General features: G+C 33.6%; 5 protein-coding genes across 12 annotated transcripts; 3 read left to right on the top strand and 2 right to left on the bottom strand.

Annotated features, from left to right (window-relative positions):
• Nucleotides 1–192: 192 nt before the first annotated feature.
• Mrgn1 (Mahogunin ring finger 1) lies at nucleotides 193–3,588 on the top strand. The gene is made up of 9 exons (XM_031975413.2): nucleotides 193–517; nucleotides 689–807; nucleotides 882–1,147; nucleotides 1,246–1,387; nucleotides 1,469–1,672; nucleotides 1,751–1,993; nucleotides 2,059–2,219; nucleotides 2,294–2,561; nucleotides 2,677–3,588. The coding sequence occupies exons 1-9, from the start codon at nucleotides 430–432 to the stop codon at nucleotides 2,851–2,853; spliced, it is 1,668 nt and encodes a 555-aa protein (XP_031831273.1). The 5' UTR covers nucleotides 193–429; the 3' UTR covers nucleotides 2,854–3,588.
• Nucleotides 3,589–3,634: 46 nt separating this feature from the next.
• RpL10 (ribosomal protein L10) lies at nucleotides 3,635–4,973 on the bottom strand. Of its 2 annotated transcripts, none has more exons than XM_031975426.1 (4): nucleotides 4,833–4,973; nucleotides 4,658–4,685; nucleotides 4,149–4,454; nucleotides 3,635–4,016 (listed from the first exon to the last, which is right to left on the bottom strand). In XM_031975426.1, exons 2-4 carry the CDS (start codon nucleotides 4,678–4,680, stop codon nucleotides 3,686–3,688), a joined length of 660 nt encoding a protein of 219 aa, XP_031831286.1. In that variant the 5' UTR covers nucleotides 4,681–4,685; nucleotides 4,833–4,973; the 3' UTR covers nucleotides 3,635–3,685. The 2 variants fall into 2 exon arrangements, with proteins under 2 accessions (XP_031831286.1, XP_031831287.1); XM_031975427.2 differs by having other exon boundaries at nucleotides 4,822–4,929.
• Nucleotides 4,974–5,006: 33 nt separating this feature from the next.
• Nucleotides 5,007–6,540, top strand: MED9 (mediator complex subunit 9). 3 transcript variants are annotated; one of them, XM_076369759.1, is made up of 5 exons: nucleotides 5,079–5,097; nucleotides 5,261–5,381; nucleotides 5,884–5,989; nucleotides 6,168–6,268; nucleotides 6,327–6,540. In XM_076369759.1, exons 2-5 carry the CDS (start codon nucleotides 5,278–5,280, stop codon nucleotides 6,391–6,393), a joined length of 378 nt encoding a protein of 125 aa, XP_076225874.1. In that variant the 5' UTR covers nucleotides 5,079–5,097; nucleotides 5,261–5,277; the 3' UTR covers nucleotides 6,394–6,540. The 3 variants fall into 3 exon arrangements, with proteins under 3 accessions (XP_076225873.1, XP_031831291.1, XP_076225874.1); XM_076369758.1 differs by having other exon boundaries at nucleotides 5,007–5,381; XM_031975431.2 differs by having other exon boundaries at nucleotides 5,009–5,381; nucleotides 6,168–6,459.
• Nucleotides 6,541–7,080: 540 nt separating this feature from the next.
• Nucleotides 7,081–11,440, bottom strand: GTPBP1 (GTP-binding protein 1). The gene is made up of 11 exons (XM_031975404.2): nucleotides 11,264–11,440; nucleotides 10,486–10,843; nucleotides 10,296–10,407; nucleotides 10,001–10,181; nucleotides 9,606–9,784; nucleotides 9,371–9,523; nucleotides 9,037–9,286; nucleotides 8,823–8,967; nucleotides 8,428–8,746; nucleotides 8,073–8,347; nucleotides 7,081–7,991 (listed from the first exon to the last, which is right to left on the bottom strand). Exons 2-11 carry the CDS (start codon nucleotides 10,585–10,587, stop codon nucleotides 7,806–7,808), a joined length of 1,902 nt encoding a protein of 633 aa, XP_031831264.1. The 5' UTR covers nucleotides 10,588–10,843; nucleotides 11,264–11,440; the 3' UTR covers nucleotides 7,081–7,805.
• Nucleotides 11,441–11,581: 141 nt separating this feature from the next.
• On the top strand, nucleotides 11,582–19,137 carry LOC116426446 (L-asparaginase 1). 5 transcript variants are annotated; one of them, XM_031975412.2, is made up of 8 exons: nucleotides 11,582–11,919; nucleotides 15,805–15,916; nucleotides 16,032–16,146; nucleotides 16,345–16,681; nucleotides 17,021–17,335; nucleotides 17,783–18,087; nucleotides 18,151–18,324; nucleotides 18,757–19,137. In XM_031975412.2, exons 2-8 carry the CDS (start codon nucleotides 15,858–15,860, stop codon nucleotides 19,129–19,131), a joined length of 1,680 nt encoding a protein of 559 aa, XP_031831272.1. In that variant the 5' UTR covers nucleotides 11,582–11,919; nucleotides 15,805–15,857; the 3' UTR covers nucleotides 19,132–19,137. The 5 variants fall into 5 exon arrangements, with proteins under 5 accessions (XP_031831272.1, XP_031831268.1, XP_031831270.1 ...); XM_031975408.2 differs by having other exon boundaries at nucleotides 15,788–15,916; XM_031975410.2 differs by lacking the exon at nucleotides 11,582–11,919 and adding an exon at nucleotides 12,827–13,436.
• The last annotated feature ends 449 nt before the right edge of the window (nucleotides 19,138–19,586 follow it).

Raw genomic sequence — 19,586 nt, 5'->3', positions numbered from 1 at the left:
GAAACATACGCATTTATTAAACTTTCAAGAAATGTATTATAATTACTAATTAATATTTATACAAAATATTAACTTTTTATTGCACAAATTATTATGAAAGAAGTATATGTTATTATTATTTCTATCAAATTAATCACTTAAGATACAAAAATAACGATAATATGTTCATATAAATAAGATTGGTCAGCCTGCAAAACAGATATACATTATATTTCATACTGTTCATGTATATAAAGCTTGCAAGTGTCAATTTAGACAAATTGTCAAAATTTACTCGCATTGTAGAATCTTTGTTTACTAATGGATGGTTTACTTCGATACCTATTATTTACGAATTTATCTGAAAAAAGATCACATGATTAATTTATATGCAGTAGTTAAGATCACTTCGTAGTGACGATTTACAATTATTTTTAATATAATTAAGTGATGGGATCGCTAACAAGTCGACAGAATGCTGGCGTAGAGGAAGTTGATATCGTTTCAAATCATGCATACAAATATCCTCCTCGTTCTGGTTTGTATGGATTCATAAATATCATTTAACATTAAACATGATAAAATAATGTTTTAAAATATGTATAAAATATTAAAGTATAAATAATTTATAGTTTAATGAATTAATAAGTTAATATTATATTATTAGTTGTTCAGGTACACGTTTTATTTAACATATTTTACTTATTAGGAAGCTACTTTGGTAGCCATTTCATTATGGGTGGCGAAAGATTTGATACACCTCAACCAGAAGCATATCTTTTTGGAGAAAATGCTGATTTGAATTTTCTAGGAAGCCGACCTACACCTGTAAGATATCAATATTGGATTATTATATTAGATTGTATAGGAAATAATATTTAAAAGTATCATTTTTATTGTAGTTTCCTTATCCTCCGCCACAAGCAAATGATCCCACTAAAACATTAAAAAGTTTAGTGAATATAAGAAGGGAATCATTGAGATTAGTTCGTAATGTTAATCAAACTTCAGCTTCACCACAGTGTCATAGTTTAAAACATTATGGTGACGGTGATACTGATAAAAAACCAAATCGTTACAATATTGAATTCACATTTGACTGCGATGTCAGATGTGCAATTACGCTATATTATTTTTGCACTGAAGAGGTCACAACAAAGGGAGTTACGTACGTATTTCACGTTATAATAAAATATTAATATTTAAAAGCCTTTCTATAAAACTATATATATATATATGTATATATATATATATTTATGTACACAGTTACATACCAAGAGATCCTTCAATGACTTCTGAAACATACTATTATAAGAAAGGTGCAAATCAATTATTTTCAAAAACATCACATATGTTTGATCCATTAGCATACAGTGAAGAGGATTTGTTGTATAATGCTGATAGGGAAGTATGTTCCTTCAGAATATCTTTGTGCCATATTTTTTAATCTGTTAAATTACTGTTTAATAATAAATGTAATTATCTGCAGATAATACCAATAGCGATCCATTGTGTGGCAGAAGAAGGTTCAGATGAACCAAAACAATCTCACACAACAATCGCAGTAGTTGAAAAACATTCGGATGGAACATATGTTTTAAAGGCACTTAAGCAAAAACTTTATGTTGATGGTCTTTGTTATTTGCTTCAAGAAATATATGGTATTGAGAATAAAAATGCTGAAAATGCTAAGGTGTATCATATACATTCATAGCCATATTTGTATTACATTTAATTATTACTATTTAGCTAATGTCAATTTATTTTGTAGCAACAAGGTACTGACGAAGATACGGATGATAACGGATCGGAATGTGTTATTTGTATGTGCGATGTGCGAGATACATTAATATTACCATGTAGACATCTATGTTTATGCAATGGGTGCGCTGATTCTCTTCGATATCAAGCTAACAATTGTCCAATATGTCGTGCTCCTTTTAGAGCCCTTCTTCAAATTAAAGCTCTACAGAAGGCAACTGGAGCTATCATATCAAATCCTCCATTACCAGAGGTCAATATTTTTATACACAAATAATTGATAATTATTATTCAACTGACGAAATGTTAAATATGTAGGGAAGTTGTGAAAATATTCCATCCGGATATGAAGCTGTATCATTGATAGAAGCTTTGAATGGGCCATACATTCCAAGAACTGCTGTCCTTGCTCCAGAATCTCCAGATAAACCTGACACAGATACAGCTAGTGCAATTCAAGCAGCTGAAGCATTGAATAGGTAAGGAACTTCATGAATTATATATATTTTCTTTGAAAATTTAGTTATGATATATTAAATATTTTATTTAATAGATCCGTTGAACGTACCCCAGTTTTGAAACATGCATCCTCAAAAGAAGTTGACACATCTGCTAGGTCAAGTGGTACTGCATGTCCTACTCCAGAATTTCGAATGTCAGTTTTATTAGCTAGAGACGAACATTCAGGATCTCAGAAAGATCTTCATACTCGATCTCCAGCAACGAGAGTAAAATCTTCTGGTCATATACGTGAAAAGTCTTTAAGATCCCAAGATACTCTTAGACTTGTTAATGAGAAACAACCCGTTTCTCTTTATGAGGTAATTTGATGGGATTTTTAACTAATAGCTAAAAAATAATTTTTATAAGATTGCCTTTTTAATAAAATATTTAAAATATCAACTTACACTATATAATCTGAATAAATATTCATAGGGACAAGGGCAAGATGAAGATAGCGAAGCAGAAAAATTGTCTCCTTTGCTAGATGCAGCAACTAGTACGGAAGCACTTGATACTCATAGTCATAGAATCTGTGACATAGATATTGATGACGAGATTCAAAATACGGAAAATGACAATGACACTGATATTACATGCCATTCTCATTAAAAAAAAAATATTAAAATTGTATAAACATTCAATCACATTTGCTTTAAAATGTATATTTAATTCAATTCTTTTTGTAATATATAATTGCTTATGTTTCCTTAAAATTATAATTTTAAATTGTAAATAATACATTATTACTTATAAAGTGGATAAGATTGGAACTTATTTTTTTTTAATGCAAACAAGTAATAAAAATTAATATTTATTATATTAAGCATAGAATTATTGTTTTCTACACACATTTTTTTTCAATCTCAAACTTCACGATGTTTATGTTAAATAAGTCAAAATATGAGAATTTAATCCAGCTTGAAGTGGAGCTGCTCCAAAAATCTTGACAAGTCCTTATGTTCTTTAGTCATTTGTAGAGTGCTCTAATTAATTTTTTATATCTCTGAAAGTCAAGAAAACTCCAGAAATGGAATATAAACTAAATAAATTTTAATTATTTAAATAACTATTATTTTTTATATTTGATTCTAAATTTTACCAACTCGTTAAAACTTCAATAAAATGTATTACTTATATTAGGAAACATATCATAAAAAAAACTTTAATAATCTCTTATATAATTAAAAATTTGAAGATATTTAGAATAATTTAAGAAAATGAACACTTAGCTCCTTACTATACATCTAACTTAAACTTTTTATCTAATGATAAGCTGTAATATCTACAGAAAAATTTTTAAACGTTATCATAAAATAATTGTAAGAATCAACAAAAATAATACAATGTGAAGGTATAAGAATTGTGAAATAAAATTAATAACACATACATATTCATTTATAATTTCTTTAATGAAATCGAAGTCCAAAAGATTATTTTTTGTTTAAGCAGTAGAAAGAATTTTTGTGAATTTCTTCCATTCATCAAGAGGACCATGTTCAGGTAAATACTTGACATTGCAACCATCAGGAGCTAGGCGGCCAGATGACTTTAGTGCTTCGTATTCGTCACGATCATATTTTGTAAAACCCCATTTCTTTGAAACATAAATTTTCTGACGACCAGGGAACTTGAATTTGGCACGACGTAGTGCTTCAACAACAGCAGCCTTATGACGATCTGACGAGCGTACACTCATTATAGGTTGTCCAATATGTACTCTAGCTACAGTACCTTGTGGTTTACCAAAAGCTCCTCTCATTCCAGTTTGGAGTCTTAAAAAGAGAAAAAAATCAATTTTATCAAAACCAATTTCAATGAAGGTATAATAAGTATTTAATTTTCTATGTTTTCTTAAACTATTATGGAGAAAATATATATTTTAGTTCTTTTAATGATTTACGTACCTATCAGCTCCAGCACATGATAACATTTTATTGATGCGAATAACATGGAATGGATGAAGTCTCATACGAATATGAAATTGATCTTTTCCAGCATTTTTCACCATGTATTTGTTCGCACAGATACGTCCTGCTTCAAGTGCTTCTGAACTAAGCTGTTCATATTCATCAGACACCAAGTGCACACATAATGGAAAATCTTCTACAGATGCTTTCTTTTTCCCAAGATCAAAAATACGAATTTTTGGGTCAGGCACACCACGACAGAATCTTGATTTTGGGTAGGGCTTATTTTTACAATATCGGTAACTATAAAAAAAAATTAATATTTCACAATCATGAGTAATACGAAGAAATCACATGATCATTCCTAACCTAACATATCATCCATAAAAGATTATGTTAAAACACCGTATATAATATTAAATAACAAAAAATTATTAAATACTTCGATCTATTATCTTTAATTAATGTTTTAATAACATATATAGTAAATATGTTTTATTACATACCACCTAGCTGGTCGGCGCCCCATGTTGGCTGTCAATATTAAACAAAAAATATTAGTAAAATAATTATAGAATACTTATAGAACTGTATTTCATAAAGCAGAACAATATAAAATCGTCGGATGCTTAATATATTTCAAGATATTTTTGGATTTAAATGATCGTACAAAGATACCACCTTTCAGGGCTGAACGATGTTAAACAAGAAAGAAAATAATGCCGTGAACTCAGTCACGAGTTACAGTTGTGAAGTTTACTGCGTCTAGAATATTACTAGCTAAGACAATTTTTAATTCAAAGCTGTCGAATTGCCTCCTCTCAAACTAGTGACTTTCGACTAGCGGTTATGCAACTTTAGCGACTCTTCAAACTGAGAGGGAAAACAGCCTCTATGGCTCAGGAGCCAGAAACCGCTAATTTCCATAAGTTTGTTTTAACTAGAGGTATATCAAGAAAATCATGAATGAAATTTAAATAATGAAGATGATTTATTACTAATAGTAACATTGGACAATATTTAACGTTATATTAACAAGTAGTATGAACATTATAAGCATATTTAAACTATCAATAATATGTTACCAAGTATCTATCATTTGAATACAGTCTTATAAAAGATCACAATGGAATCTGCGGAGTTGTCAGAAGAAGTCCCTCTTCGCGGGCAATTTACAGTTGACGATTTAGAAATTGAAATATTGCCACTTATATACGAAATAATTCGAAGGTTTGTATATTTAATAAATTTAGAACTGGTATGTTTATGGAATTTTGATATATCTCTAAAGTATTTATTAAAAAAGCATGGTACTACATAACCTACATTTATTAAAAAAACATGGTACTACATAACCTACATTTTTGTAAACTTTTTCTAATTTATTTCGATAACTTCGTTTCCCTTACGTATATATTTTATATCTTTTTCATTTTGGAAATAATATAATTTCATTTTATGCAGTATCATTTTCTGTTAAATCATAACATCATATAATATCTAAAATTCAGATTTTAATGATTGTACAGATTTTTAAATTAAACTCAATCACTAGTTTTATTGTTTTTCTTTTACATAAATCTGTTTAATATAAATGTTTTAATTTATTTTATAAATTGCGAACAAGAATAACTGAAGTATTGTAACTAAATAAATAAAAAAAAATTTTAAACTTTAAGAATCATATTGTGCAATAAATTTTTACTTTACTATATTTGTAATTTATATTTAGCGTTGAAAAAGATCCACATGACACTACACAGAAAGCCAAAGAATCTCAAGATACAAGTCACAAGATATTAGAGTTTCAAAAAAAGTTAGATTCTGCAAGAGCACAGGTAAAATATATTGTGTTTTTTAATAGGATGTAATGTCATATTTGATGCAAGTTGCAGATAACAAGGATATATACAATTAAAGATAATAAAAATATGTAAAATATATGTAACATATAATTTAACCTTATTTATTTGTGCTATGCAACATTTAGATAATAGATTATAATATATCTTTCAGATTAAAAGATTGCCAGGAATAGAATACAGTAAAGAAGAACAATTGCAGAAGTTAGAAACTCTTCGCAAGCAGCTCAGACTTAAACGAGAGCTTTTATTAAAGTATCGTAATATGTGTACATTTGAAGTTCCGAAAGTGTAAACATTTATTTATTTACAGATACAAAGAAGACAAATTATATCACTATGGGTTTTCTTCGAGCTTTGTATTCATATATTATGAATAATGAACGTCTAATCAATAGATTGGCAGAATCAAAGCCAATAAGAAGAGCTGCACAGTATGTAGTATATATATTAAGCAAAACGGGTACATTGCAATCAAGACCTCGTATTACTAATTCTAAGGAATTTATTGAACAAATGAAAAATATAGCTCAAGCATTCAAAGATGACATTAGTAAAAAGAAAGATGATATTAAAAAGAAACCAAAATGATTTTAATATAAATGTTTGAACAAAAAATAGGTTTGTAATTAGTGCATTCCAAATAGTAGGATGCCCTAATAAATGAATAATGAATAATGTATTCATTTTTGCAATAAATATAAAAAATTGAATTTTAAATTTGCTTCTTTAATTAAAATATTGATAGCAGAATCAATGTTCACCAAAATCCCATATACTTAAAATAATTTTCATAATGAATCAGAAATTAAGTAGTCAAGATTTTTCATAACAATTGTTCCCTTGGTCTTTTCACATTATACAGATCCAACAAAATCCAATTAATTTAATATGTCACTGACAGAAGTAACTCAAATGACAAATTTAAAAACATCAAATATAAACATGACTTTTTATGAAACTTTTATTATTTTATATTTTAAATACAGTATAGGTATAATATGCATGATATACATATATTATATATAACACACAAGCTTATACTGTACAAATCAGAAGTAAATTATAAAAGAATGTTAATAATGGCTAATAAAATTAGTGGTACATTTCTAAATTATACTTAAAATAAATGTCTTATGTCACAAAGAAAGAACATCTGAATATGTTTTTCATATTCCAGAAAACTGTAACGAATATAATACAGATAGTCAGCATACATGTTTTTAAAGGAAACAAATACTTATATTTATTTGTACAGATTATATTTACTTCATTATTATTTTCAGATACATTGATGCTTATAAAAATAAAACACTTTATAAATAACAATGTATATTTTCTTCGTATGTTTTTAAAAAACACTTCATATGATTTAATTTCAATAATTTAGTCAAGATATGAAAGACAATTTGTACTCTAATAGGGTTCAAAGCACGGTGTGCGTTATACGTATTAATTCAGGGGTTCTTTCTATGTCATAGAAGAAAGATATTTTTGAAGAATATAAGTGACCCCTATTGCAGTTTTATACACAATATAAATAAATATTAAAATAATGCACATATTTATATAAACAGGATGTTTTAAAATTCTTGGTATTAAATAAAAATTGATATTGCTTGATATTATCCATAAGGTTTGGTCCTATTTCAAATTTTTAATTGAAATAAATTAAACCCAAAACAAAATATAAAAATACGATTCTTATCATTTCACGAAGATTTTAAAACAACCTGTATATGTGGAGTGTGTGTGTATGTACATGTATATCAATTTTGTACATAAACGTCGTTTATACTTTAGTGGGAGGATTCTGTTCTGATAGAGGTTGAATAATACTGTTCGCAGTATTATGAGGTCGTCCTCCTCTTCGCCCTCTATTTTTTTTATTCTGACTCACGCCAGATTTTTGTAACAAATTTTCTTGTTTCGATAATTGCCCTTCAAATGAAGAACTCGTTGCTGTTCCATCCAATGGCTAACAACAGAAAATAAATGTATATTTTTTTATTTTAAAAATATAATGTACCTTTTTCGTTGTAATGTATTAATGACATACTTGCATCACGAAGGAAGAGCCTTGACGATTTTGAGACTTATTTGGTTTATTAGACCTACTTATCTGCGTAGCGATAGTATTTGAATATGGAATAAGTTTTAAAACATTGCCAACTGCTTTTGTACGCCCCTCTCTGAATACCATTCTTTGTCCCGGTTTTATGTATTCGGGATGTTTTATAAATCTAAAGCGTACTAAAGCTTTATCACCAGTTCTTAGACAATCTTGTGACATCGAAATTATAGATGCCGTTTGCCTTATACTTCCACAGTGCACTAAAAATTATTTTATATACAAATGAATATAGGAGGAAATAAAAAAAAAGTGAAACCTAGAAAAGGAAAATAAAAGTTACCCATCGCTTGATAACAGGAACTGATTGTTGTCGGATGATGTAATACAAGAATTTCTCCTTCGAATTCCCAGCAAGCTTGAGGATTCAATGCTGGTGCTACCATTACCATACCCTTTCGAATTTGTGATCTTTTAATTTTTTTTAATGCGAAACTTGCAGTTTGACCACCTCTCACCTCACGAACAGGCATTCTCTTTCTGTGAATACTCTTTACAGCAATTGGAATGAAACGACCCAGAGGATCAGGTCCCAATAATAATGTGTCATTTAATTTTATGACACCTTTTAAAGTTGTACCAGAAACCACAGTGCCAACACCCTAAAATAAATATTAAAATGAAAATATAAATGTCTCTGTAAGTCTTGTACTAATAAGTAAGTAGTGTAACACTTACTGGTACCGAATATGTGTCATCTATTTGAAACTCTGCAGGTTCATCATCATGACTAGTTATTCTCGCAGTTAATAAATTTAAAAACATTTTAAGAAGATTTAAATTTTCTCCTGTTACGTTCGATACTTGAAAAATAGGGCACAACCTAAACAAATGCATTGATAATTAATATTTTTCATATCATAGGTAAAATAATATAAAAGTAAAAGCTTACCGTTCTGATACAAAATTAGTGGCGCTCACAACGACATCATCAGATGTTTTCACAGTAACTGGTACCTTTCTACAGCCTGGTGATTTCAAAATTCTTATTAATAATCTTAAATTTTCTTGTAATATATTTGGTGGGCACATATCAATTTTAGTAACCACAACAAATACTGGTACTGACAATGCTAACGCTAATCCTAAGTGTTCTTTTGTCATCCCGACAATACCAGCATTTGCCCCAACCATTAACATACCTAAAATATATTTAAAAGATTTGTATGTGAAACAAATAAATATAAAGATGTTTGTATCATAAAACGATTAAATATTTTGTTTACCAAAATCGGGCGCATGCCCCGTCATTCCAAAAACAGTTGTTTTCAAATACCTTTCATGTCCAGCAAGATCAATAAATGTAATAACCTTAGAAGATTTTTCACATATTTTTACCCAATCTAATGATCCATGTTCCGGTTTATTTACAACATTACCTAAGAATAACATATTACATGTGCATTTAATTATCCGAGAAATACGAGAATGTTAAATACGTAAAATACACGAATATCATACCAACACTATCAAATCCAAGAATGTCATTTCCAACTGAACTAGTTCGTCCTGTTTCAGCCTCGTGTTTATGACGAAATAATTTTTGACGAGCCAAACCTCTACCATTATCAAGTTCCCCATGTGTTAGTACACCCAAAAGTGTTGATTTTCCGGCATCTACGTTACCAACAACAGCCACCCTAAGATTAAACTCAGTTAAATTAATTCTTTTGATAAATTACTTAAAAATAAATTCTATGGTTGGTCTCATTGTTGCAATACATTTTAGAGTGAAGTATTTCACATAATGTTATCTATCAATTTTTAAAAGTTATTCCTTTAAATATAATGGTAGTTTATTACAGAACCAACCAGAGGGATATCTTGTTAATTATATTACTTTAAAAAGTAGAAACCTAATTTCTAAGAAATCCTGTCTATCTAAACGTCTTCGTACTAGATATTGTCCTACAAGGCCTTGGTCTACTTTACTCTGACGCAAAAGCACACAGTCTGCTTCTAATGTAGCGGCAAGAGATTGCAGGGTGGCAACCGATGCTTCATATTCATCTTCTTTTAAGCCATCCTCAGAACCATCTAAAATTAAATTGTCATTTAAATTATTATTGTGTTTATAACTACATTTAGGTTAGAAAACTTTCTTAAAAATTATATATGTATACACAAACAAATTTATAGATGTATACAAACCTTCACCAATACCAATATCAAAAATTGTTTCACTGCCTCCATCTTGAATTCTCTCTTTCAAGCGCCTAAGTAACAATTCATACTGATTTTCTGATGGGCTAACTAAGACACTCTAGAATTCATGAATTAATGTCATTATCAAGCATTAAGTAATAAGTTAAAATTGATAAAAATTAATATAAAACTATACCTTTCCTCTTATATTAGAATAATCTACATTAGATATAAGTACATGATCTTTCTCATGTAACTGTTTCATATTTGATGTTATAACAGTTCCACTTTCTGCCATAATTTAAAATTATATGTATTTTAATAGTTCAATAAGTTTCTTCTATTAATCCTATACTATTATTTACGCATAAGTTCAAATTGTTTATAGACACATTAGTGTCATAAACATTTTCCAATATTTGAATCCAAATCTTCTTCTACAGATTTCTAGTATTAACATATGCATAGCGTCATGTAATAATTTTAATGTTAGTATATATTAACTTAAGAAAAGTTTATTCCATAGAAGTACTTTATATCTTTCTGCCAGAATTCTGAAATGAAAGCAAAAAAAAATTACATTATGTTCACTAATATAAATAAATATTTTATTGTTCAATGAATAAAACTGTGAACATTTTTAACCTATTTATGAAATACATTTTGAGTATATATGTGTGTACTTAAGAATAAAAAACGTTAATAAATCTTTGGCCGTAACAGTAAGATATAAAATGACTCTTATTTCGGATAAAATAAAGTATCAATATGATTCTTCTAAGAAAATACTTCTTTTTAATACGATAAAATATTTGAGTTTGTAATACATTGCATCGAGAACTTTTTGTTTATTCTTAGGGAAATATGTTGCTAACATACTGTGAAACCAAGTTATCACACACATAAACTTCAAGTATAAGAGTAAATTGACAATATGAAAGTATGTCTAGACAAGAACGAGTCGTTTCGTTTACCTGCTACAATAATTTCACATTAAAAACTATTTGCGTAATCACAGAGCAAAACTTCGCGTGACAGAAAAGAGTGCTACGCTTACGAAAAATCTGTCAACGATTGCGCGATCTCATTCCATCCGAAATAAAGAGCTATAGTAATTATTGTGAGTGTGTAGGAAGATGTGAACTATCGACACAAACTTACAATTCGTACAGACGTCTCATGCAATAGGATTCTCTGCCTATGGTTCTAAGTTACCGACATAATCTTCTCTATTTCTAACAGACCTCACCAGCGTCGAAAAACAGGATAGACTGGACATCTTATGGTACTTCGTGTCCGGTAGTCAGAAATACCGATTGTGTAAAAAAAGCAAATGCTTTCATATGCCCTCTGCGATTTAACGTGGCGAGTTTAAGAATTACATTGAGATCGATGATTAAAGTTGGCAAAATCAACAAGTGTAAAGATACATACAAGGTATAGGATAGACATTGCCAAACTTATAGCACTCGGTGTCATATGTTCTGAATTACCGACTGTAAAAAATCGGATTTTGCTCTGCCCTCTATGCCTAGAAAACAGTGAATAGGAAAACAACATCAAGCAAAATGATCGAAATTGACCAAGTAATAAATATGGTGAACCAAGATATAAATGTTACAAACTTAAGGTATGTACAGATTGTGCGTACAATGTATTTTTCTGTCTACTGTTCTGAAATACCGATACCGTAAAAATGCCCAGATGCACTAGCGGACTCTACCTGAATCTAACGATCAACTACTAAACTATATAAGACTGTACATGGAAAGTGTGTGCTTTGGAAAGCCAATTTTGACAATGTTGTCTGCTCTAAAAATTACATTCGTGTAGAATTTGTAGAGTTAGATTTATTTACTAATTTATAAATAAATATTACTTGATTTTACATGAACATAATACTTAAATATTCAATGAAAAAAATAAGAATTGGTAAACATGATGCAATCTTCGTTTGTTTAGTTCGTTTTATCTAATCACTACATTTTTCCGTAGAATATTCTTTTATAGTCATATAATTAATGTATTAAACGCAATAAGATGTATACATGTACATAAAAAATCCTATGTCACCTATATTTAAATGCAAATGTGTGTCCTGCGTCATGTTCAAACCATGCCCGTTAATGTAAATTAAATAAAAACACGAATGAAAAAAGAAAAGAAATAAAGATAGTAAATTATTGTGCATACGTAATATAAATGCATATTATAAAATTGATCTCTTTTCATTCTGTTAAACTGCCCTTCTGAAAATATTAAATATAGGACATATACATATGAACTATACACTCTTACTGAATCTCAAAGAAGCTGCGTTATATAGTAAGTTAATTATCTGATTTATAGCGCGTTTAGACTTGTTTTTATCAGAAAAATAGTTCTCATCATTTTGTGATCTTTCCGATTCTATGTCGTCAATGATAAAAGAATTTTGTTCAATTAGAAAATCTGAATTAGTTCTGATTCAGTTAGTACTAATACCCCCGAGAACGTGTGACAAAATTTTACATTGCATGTTATGTCTATCCTATACCTCGTCTGTGCTGTTACAGTCCAACGTGAGGGAATGCCCCGAGTAGCTTCCAGCCGCGCACACTTTTTGAGAGTTAATCATAGAGTGTTAATCTACCCAGGCGATCGGGTTACTATCAGCAAAGCGATCGTTACAAATCGAACGATCTCAAGTTTCGTTCTCGTTGTCCTGCCATAACGATGGCAACCGAGTGTGCACGTTTAATTACCTTCTGCCATATCAGAGTAAATCGGCAGCGAGCTGGTTTTTATAGAGTAGAAAGTTAAGGCGTATTATTTCAGTCATAGTTTCACGAATTCGATGATGTTGTTGACGATGCGACGAAGAAGTCTACTTTACCGACTGACCCTTTGTGACCCTTCGCCCGGGAAATTCGTGCACCTTGACCCTGCTACGTTCTTTCGATTCATTCGAACCAATCGCTTTTTCATTTTGTTTAAGATACGTGCGTCTACATTTTTCAAATAATACTTTCAATGTATAAATAAACTGAGAGTGCAGCAAAATTATAGAATAAAGAATTCAACATAAAATGTTGAATAAAGTCTTAACACATAAAACGTAGAAATAAAACGATTCTGCCCCATAATTTATGCAAGATGTTTCTTTATGTAAGTTGCAAATAATATTGTTAATATTTCGTCAGAAAATAATGAATGTTTGCGATGAAAAATATCGTTGAGTGCAAAGGGTTAAGGTAGCTAGTCCACAGGCTGTCATCAGCCCGAGTGTGCACGTATACGTAGATATTTATAAGTCGGTGTTGGGAAAGCAACGCACGCGTCGACGTATCAGCGTGATCTCGCCCTTCCAGACACATGGCTGACGGAAAGAAATTACACAACAAATCATTCCCGGTAGTGACTTCGCCGCGATAACATTGTAAGTGCCGGCTTGTCTGCAACCACCTGCGAACATGGCCAACGATAACACCGGGCCGACAATGAACGGAGGAAAAGGCATGGAACAGCTCAGGAACCACAGTTACGAACAGCTGACCATCGAGAACGTGCAGGATGGCCGCGTGCTGGTCCTCTATACCGGTGGCACGATCGGCATGGTCAGGAATGAGGATGGAGGTACCTTCAAGTCCCTTCTGCTCTACGTTGTTCAAAATAACAGCCCTGGGACAGCTTCTAGTTTATAGTTTTGATTGGTTATTTGTAATCGTGTTGGCGAATAGTAAATTGGCATCGTAAATGAGACGAGACAGGTAAAACCTGACCAATCAGGCCCGCATTCCTCTGTTTAGCCAGCAAGTGGTTTCCTAATAGTACTGTTAGATGACTTGATGTCTAGCAGGATGGCACAGGGGCAAGGGAGATCTTTGGCTATGCATTTTGTGCATAGTTTCGATTGGTTACGTGTGACCATATTAATTAACACGTTCGCTACCAGCGTCACATATTTGTGACGGCCGCAATCCTATATTTTATATAAAGAAAATGAAATTAATCCTATATATATATATATAGTTAGTTAATGTTATAAACTACGAAATTACATTTAGGGATCCGATGATTTAGCTTCATTTGTTTCGATAGTTTGTTTAGAAGAATTATTGAATTGAATAAAATATTATAATTGAGGAGACCGTCACCGAGATAACTGGTAGCGAACGTGTTAATACCAGATTGGTACCGAAACTGAGATGTACAGACGAAACCAATTAGTCTCGCATTCCCTTCAAGGTTCTTCTCCAGAGGAACTAGTAAATATTGCAAGTTACTGGTAAAATGTTTCGGTTGGAATAGAAGGTGCTTGTTCATAACGTGCTGTTCGCCGAAACGATCACGTACACTAATTCGAGCGCGTGACGGTGAGAGTGAACACGGTTCACAGCACTTGCCCCTATGACGTGCCGCGAACCTTTTTTCTAGCAACACATTGTAGGTAATCAGCCAACTAGCGAAGAGGGGAGAAATCCTCAATAGCTCACGAGCTATCAGCTAGACACCCTCCTATTGTTGTTTTAGAATATGTTTATAGCACAGGTGCGATACTGCGATTTAGAATTAATTAGCGTCCTGATCCACACACGGCCTTCTTAACTACTACCGCAGCTCTGTTATAGACTTATCTTTGTATCAGAGATGTCAAACTCTCTCGATCGATCGGTCCCTTACTCCTACTGCAGGAGTTACTCGAGTCCCATTCTCGTTAACACGTTGAGTGCCACGGGGGTCACCGGTGACCAATTAAATTGAATTACTATAGTTCACTCAATTAAACGATGATTATTTGAAAACATTTTTATATTATAAATAATGCTAGCTAATGTGGTGACATTCAACTAGATGAACGTGCAGTAATAATAGTGCAATTCAATCGACTGATTTAATATTTTATTTTTTCCATTTCGTGTGTTTTGCTCTGTGAAATCGTATGGCATCCAACCTGTTAACCCCTTGCTCTACAATATCGTGTCAGACTAGTGGTGAGTCAGCATTTCGAGTAGAATTTAATAACCATAAATATTATCGAATTTGTTTGAATACAAATTACATATTATTCCTCTGTTATCAATGATTATACTTTAGAGCACACGTTGACGTAGAATGAGGCTAAAATTTTCTCTTATTTTCAATCAATTATTAATAGGAAGGTGTAGAAAGGGTTAATTGATATTTCCACTATGGACAGCTATGGACAGCAGTGTAAGTGTTTGGTATAAACAGGAGACTTCCATACGCGTGTACACGTAGCAGCGATTAACTTGCCTGTGGCAGCGTTCACGCGCATTTGAAAGTGGAGGGGAAAGTACTGTTACGGAGAGGGCTACTTTCGCCGAGCGAAAGCTTTCGGCTAGGGAGCCACCCGTTCGACACCCCTGCTTTAACTCTTTGCACTCCAACAGTATATTATTAGTAACATTCAATGATTTCTGATGAGTTATCCTTAGTATTATCTATATTTTTTGAAAAAATGAATTGCTCTCGATTAACGGGAACGCACTGTGTAGATGTGTTTGTATTTTAGTCCTGGTGCCTAAGGCGAACGCTTTCGTGGAGAACTTGCGGAAGTATCCTCACATGCACGACAAGAAGTATGCGGACGAACGGTTCGGCTCTACTGGACTGCTAGTGCTTCCGTAAGTGTCAATGATATCATTCGTGAGGATGATTTTGGAAAGGATTCTATTATGCGATAAATTCACGGGACTTTATCGGAAATTCTTTCATGTTTTCTTTTCCCCCTGTTCATAGGATGACTGCGATCGACAAAAAGCGCGTGGTATACAACGTAATCGAATACTCGCCGCTTTGCGACTCCAGCAACATGATGATGGAAGATTGGATTCGTATCGCTAATGACATTAAGGTATGTTTGGAGCAAATGTAGAGTACACCGAGGACAATCGGTTTACAGAATGAATGAGATTCAGTAGTTTTAATGTCAAATGTTGATTCGTTGGGACATCGAATATATGTACATAGTTGAGGAGGAAATATCGTACCGCCTTCTTCATGATCATGAACATAGTAGGATATGTCTTCTTAAAGTTCTCCTTGATTCCAGCAATCCTACGAACACTACGATGGCTTCGTCGTTCTACACGGAACGGACACGTTGAGCTACACAGCGTCAGCATTGTCGTTCATGCTCGAGTCCCTCGGCAAGATAGTTATCCTTACCGGGTCTCAGGTGCCGATTTTCGACACCAGAAGCGACGGCCTGGAAAATTTCCTCTCGTCTCTGGTTATAGCTGCGAATTACAACATACCGGAAGTGTGCATCTACTTCGGAACGAATCTGATGAGGGGCAACAGGACCATCAAGGTTTCGGCCACCGCGTTTGAAGCGTTTGACTCACCGAATTTCCCGCCCCTCGCCAAGGCTAACACCAAGATTGAAGGTCAGCCGTGGTATCGCAATGCACAGATTCCATTCGCCGAATGATCTTCAGCTCGACAATGATTGCGCGATCGCTGTATTACATAAATTGGAGCTAAGTGGATAAATGTCTCGTTATCGGGGGTCACCAGTTGGAAAACAGTTGATAGCTTTTGTCGCGCGTACGTGTCAAATGTCGCCGTTCATTATCGTTCTATCAGACGCGTTAGCGTTTCCGCGTTAACACGGATATTTGTATACCTCGCGAGATTTGTAAATGTTTCCACTGAAACGACAGACGCCATCTGTTCAGCTCGTTAGCTCTATGAATAGCATAGAAGAATTGCTGTTTACGTTACAGTGGATTACAGGATTACTTATCGATCTTGCACGTTGGAGAAGTTCCACGTGCACAGCAAGTTGAACAGCAACGTGGGGCTGCTTCGCATATTCCCTAGCATCACCAGGGATCTGGTGAAGGCGTTCCTGCAGCCACCGATCGAGGGTGTCGTGTTGCAGAGCTACGGGGCTGGGAATATACCGGCGAATCGGAAGGACATAATCAGAGAATTTTGCGAGGCGTCGAAACGCGGGGTGATCTTGGTCAACATCACGCAATGCACGAGCGGCTGCGTTTCAAGGACTTACGAGCCTGAAAAACAACTTGAAGAAGCTGGTACGATGTACGCGCTGAGAGAAAAATGTATTCCTCCACCTTTTGTTTTTGATAACTTTATTCTGCAAGAGTGTCACTGCTGAACTGTAGGCTGATGAAACTGTTAAAAATCGTATCTAGTATATCCATGCATTCTTCTCTCGCGTCATGAGATGCGAATAGTAAGTTAATCCTTTGCACTCAAAAGTCTTCCATCGGAAGTATTCAATAGAGATTTCTTTGAAACTAACGTAATGATAGTTCACGCATAAATTAAGGAACGAAACTATTTTATTTCAATATTAATTTCTTAATTATTATTATTTTTATTTAACATTAATTACTAATAATATTAATGTAATTATTCATATTCATTTTATCAAATATATATTAAACTCATTTTTACTGTATCAAATCTGAGAGTCACCTCTTGATTGTAAAGGCTTAAAAAAACGTTTGATAATGCAGGTGTGATAGCGGGTTTTGACATGACGCCTGAGGCGGCTCTGACCAAGCTTGCCTATGTCTTGTCGAAAAAGGAATGGGACACGGAAACCAAGCGGCAAATCATGCAGTCCAATATACGGGGAGAATTAACTGGAGGAAGATCACCGTATCTTCAAGACCTAGACTTTGTAGAGGCAGTCGCGAGATCGTTGGGGATTTCTTCGTCCTCCGAGCTTCTAGAATTAGGGACAATACTGTTTCCGGCGATGCTGAATGCCGCTGTCATCGCCGGGGACATGATGAAACTTCAATCTTTGAAGGGATACGTAAGTGGTTGCAATTCATTCTCAATATCTGATGAACAACATTCAAGTGGTTTGTTATTCCAGGGTGCATACGTCTCCCAAACAAACGCCGACGGCCGCACCGCGTTGCACATCGCCTGCTGCGAAGGCGACTTGAGCATCGTGCGATGTCTTTTGAGGATGGGAGCGAACGTTCATATCAAAGATCGGTTTGGTCGTACACCACTTATTGATGCAGTGGAATACGATCACCACGATGTAATACTCTGCTGCTTTAATTCAACATTGAACTGTATAGATAGTATTCTACATAGCGTTCAATATTAATCTTTTGCACTCGAAAGTTTTTCATTGTTTGAAACTAATTTAACGATAATTCAGAAATAAATTAAACAACAAGGCTATTTTATTTAAATATTTCACATGGCAATATAAAGTTTCGTTTAGAATACCAAATATTCAATTTCATAGTTTTACTGTATCAAATCAAGCGGTGACTGAGAGTCACCTCTCGAGTGCAAAGGGTTAATCTCAATAAGGCAAATAGCGAATCTCGAGTTCACTAGTTAGATAATGTTAAGAATATGTTTTGCTTGGTAGAATATTTCAAAGAAATTATTTTGCTTGATCCTTCTAGAATTGATATCACTCTTGGCTCGATCCATTGAGGATTTGGTTTTATATTTTTAGGTCATCAAACTCTTGCTTCAATCCGGCGCCCACTTGGACGGAAGCGCTCACCTGATAGGTCAGAAGATGTGCGCCGCAGCATCAATAGGGAACACGAAACGGCTCAGCTCGTATCACTATGCGAACGCTAATCTCAATCAGAAGGAGTTCTCCGGTAGAACACCGTTGCACTTCGCCGCGTTGCACAATAAGGTGCAGACGATCAAGTTCTTGCTGGACCACGGAGTGAAGACCGACTGCAAAGACAAGCTGGGCCAAACTCCGTTGGATTTGGCCGAGGCAATCAGTTGCAAGGAAGCAGTGTTGTTGCTGTCGCGCTTGGAACCAGCCGTCAACTCCACGACACCGGCCACCGCGATGAAAACGATCAGATGAAAGTGAAACGAGCATTTATTTGTCGCAGTATATAACGTAATGCCACGGTCCCCTGCGACGTTACAGTGGCTGCGCGGGACAACGTATTAAGGAGAAAATCAAACGTTTACCCGTGCCCGGTATAATAACTAAGCGTCCTTGCGTTGTGCGGCTTAATAATCGCTCTCGCGTTTTAATGACAGTTAACGACACAGGAGCCACACAGACATGGTTATTTGTTCCCAAGGTGTCGCTCAAATTACGAGCAACGGTGTTCGCGAAAAGTGAAAGTCGTAGCCGACAATTATCATGCTCGAATCGCGCGACAACGTTTCATGTCGCACGCGTCCAAATGAAAACACATTTCCGTGAATTGTAATTTGCTGGTCAAGGGAAATACACATTCGAATTTTGTAGAAAAAATATATAGTATCTTTCGAATCTGTACAAGCATAGATAAGACGTACGTTAACATT

The sequence above is a fragment of the Nomia melanderi genome, chromosome 8, assembly GCF_051020985.1.
Source record: "Nomia melanderi isolate GNS246 chromosome 8, iyNomMela1, whole genome shotgun sequence".
Taxonomy (NCBI): domain Eukaryota; kingdom Metazoa; phylum Arthropoda; class Insecta; order Hymenoptera; family Halictidae; genus Nomia; species Nomia melanderi.
This window is presented reverse-complemented; position numbering and strand designations above follow the sequence as displayed.

Coding starts and splice junctions, on each gene's coding strand:
- MED9 (XM_076369758.1), top strand. CDS start 5,278: ATGGAATCTGCGGAGTTGTCAGAAGAAGTCCCTCTTCGCGGGCAATTT. Junction 5,990..6,167: donor TAGATTCTGCAAGAGCACAG/GTAAAATATATT, acceptor TATATCTTTCAG/ATTAAAAGATTGCCAGGAAT. Junction 6,269..6,326: donor AAACGAGAGCTTTTATTAAA/GTATCGTAATAT, acceptor ATTTATTTACAG/ATACAAAGAAGACAAATTAT.
- RpL10 (XM_031975426.1), bottom strand. CDS start 4,680: ATGGGGCGCCGACCAGCTAGGTG. Junction 4,455..4,657: donor GGGCGCCGACCAGCTAGGTG/GTATGTAATAAA, acceptor TTTTTTTTATAG/TTACCGATATTGTAAAAATA. Junction 4,017..4,148: donor TCATGTGCTGGAGCTGATAG/GTACGTAAATCA, acceptor TCTCTTTTTAAG/ACTCCAAACTGGAATGAGAG.
- LOC116426446 (XM_031975407.2), top strand. CDS start 13,742: ATGGCCAACGATAACACCGGGCCGACAATGAACGGAGGAAAAGGCATG. Junction 16,147..16,344: donor GTATCGCTAATGACATTAAG/GTATGTTTGGAG, acceptor CCTTGATTCCAG/CAATCCTACGAACACTACGA. Junction 16,682..17,020: donor GGCTAACACCAAGATTGAAG/GTCAGCCGTGGT, acceptor TTTACGTTACAG/TGGATTACAGGATTACTTAT.
- GTPBP1 (XM_031975404.2), bottom strand. CDS start 10,587: ATGGCAGAAAGTGGAACTGTTATAACATCAAATATGAAACAGTTACAT. Junction 9,524..9,605: donor TCTTGGATTTGATAGTGTTG/GTATGATATTCG, acceptor TGTTATTCTTAG/GTAATGTTGTAAATAAACCG. Junction 7,992..8,072: donor GCTCTTCCTTCGTGATGCAA/GTATGTCATTAA, acceptor TTCTGTTGTTAG/CCATTGGATGGAACAGCAAC.
- Mrgn1 (XM_031975413.2), top strand. CDS start 430: ATGGGATCGCTAACAAGTCGACAGAATGCTGGCGTAGAGGAAGTTGAT. Junction 1,148..1,245: donor GTCACAACAAAGGGAGTTAC/GTACGTATTTCA, acceptor TTATGTACACAG/TTACATACCAAGAGATCCTT. Junction 1,673..1,750: donor AAAATGCTGAAAATGCTAAG/GTGTATCATATA, acceptor TTTATTTTGTAG/CAACAAGGTACTGACGAAGA.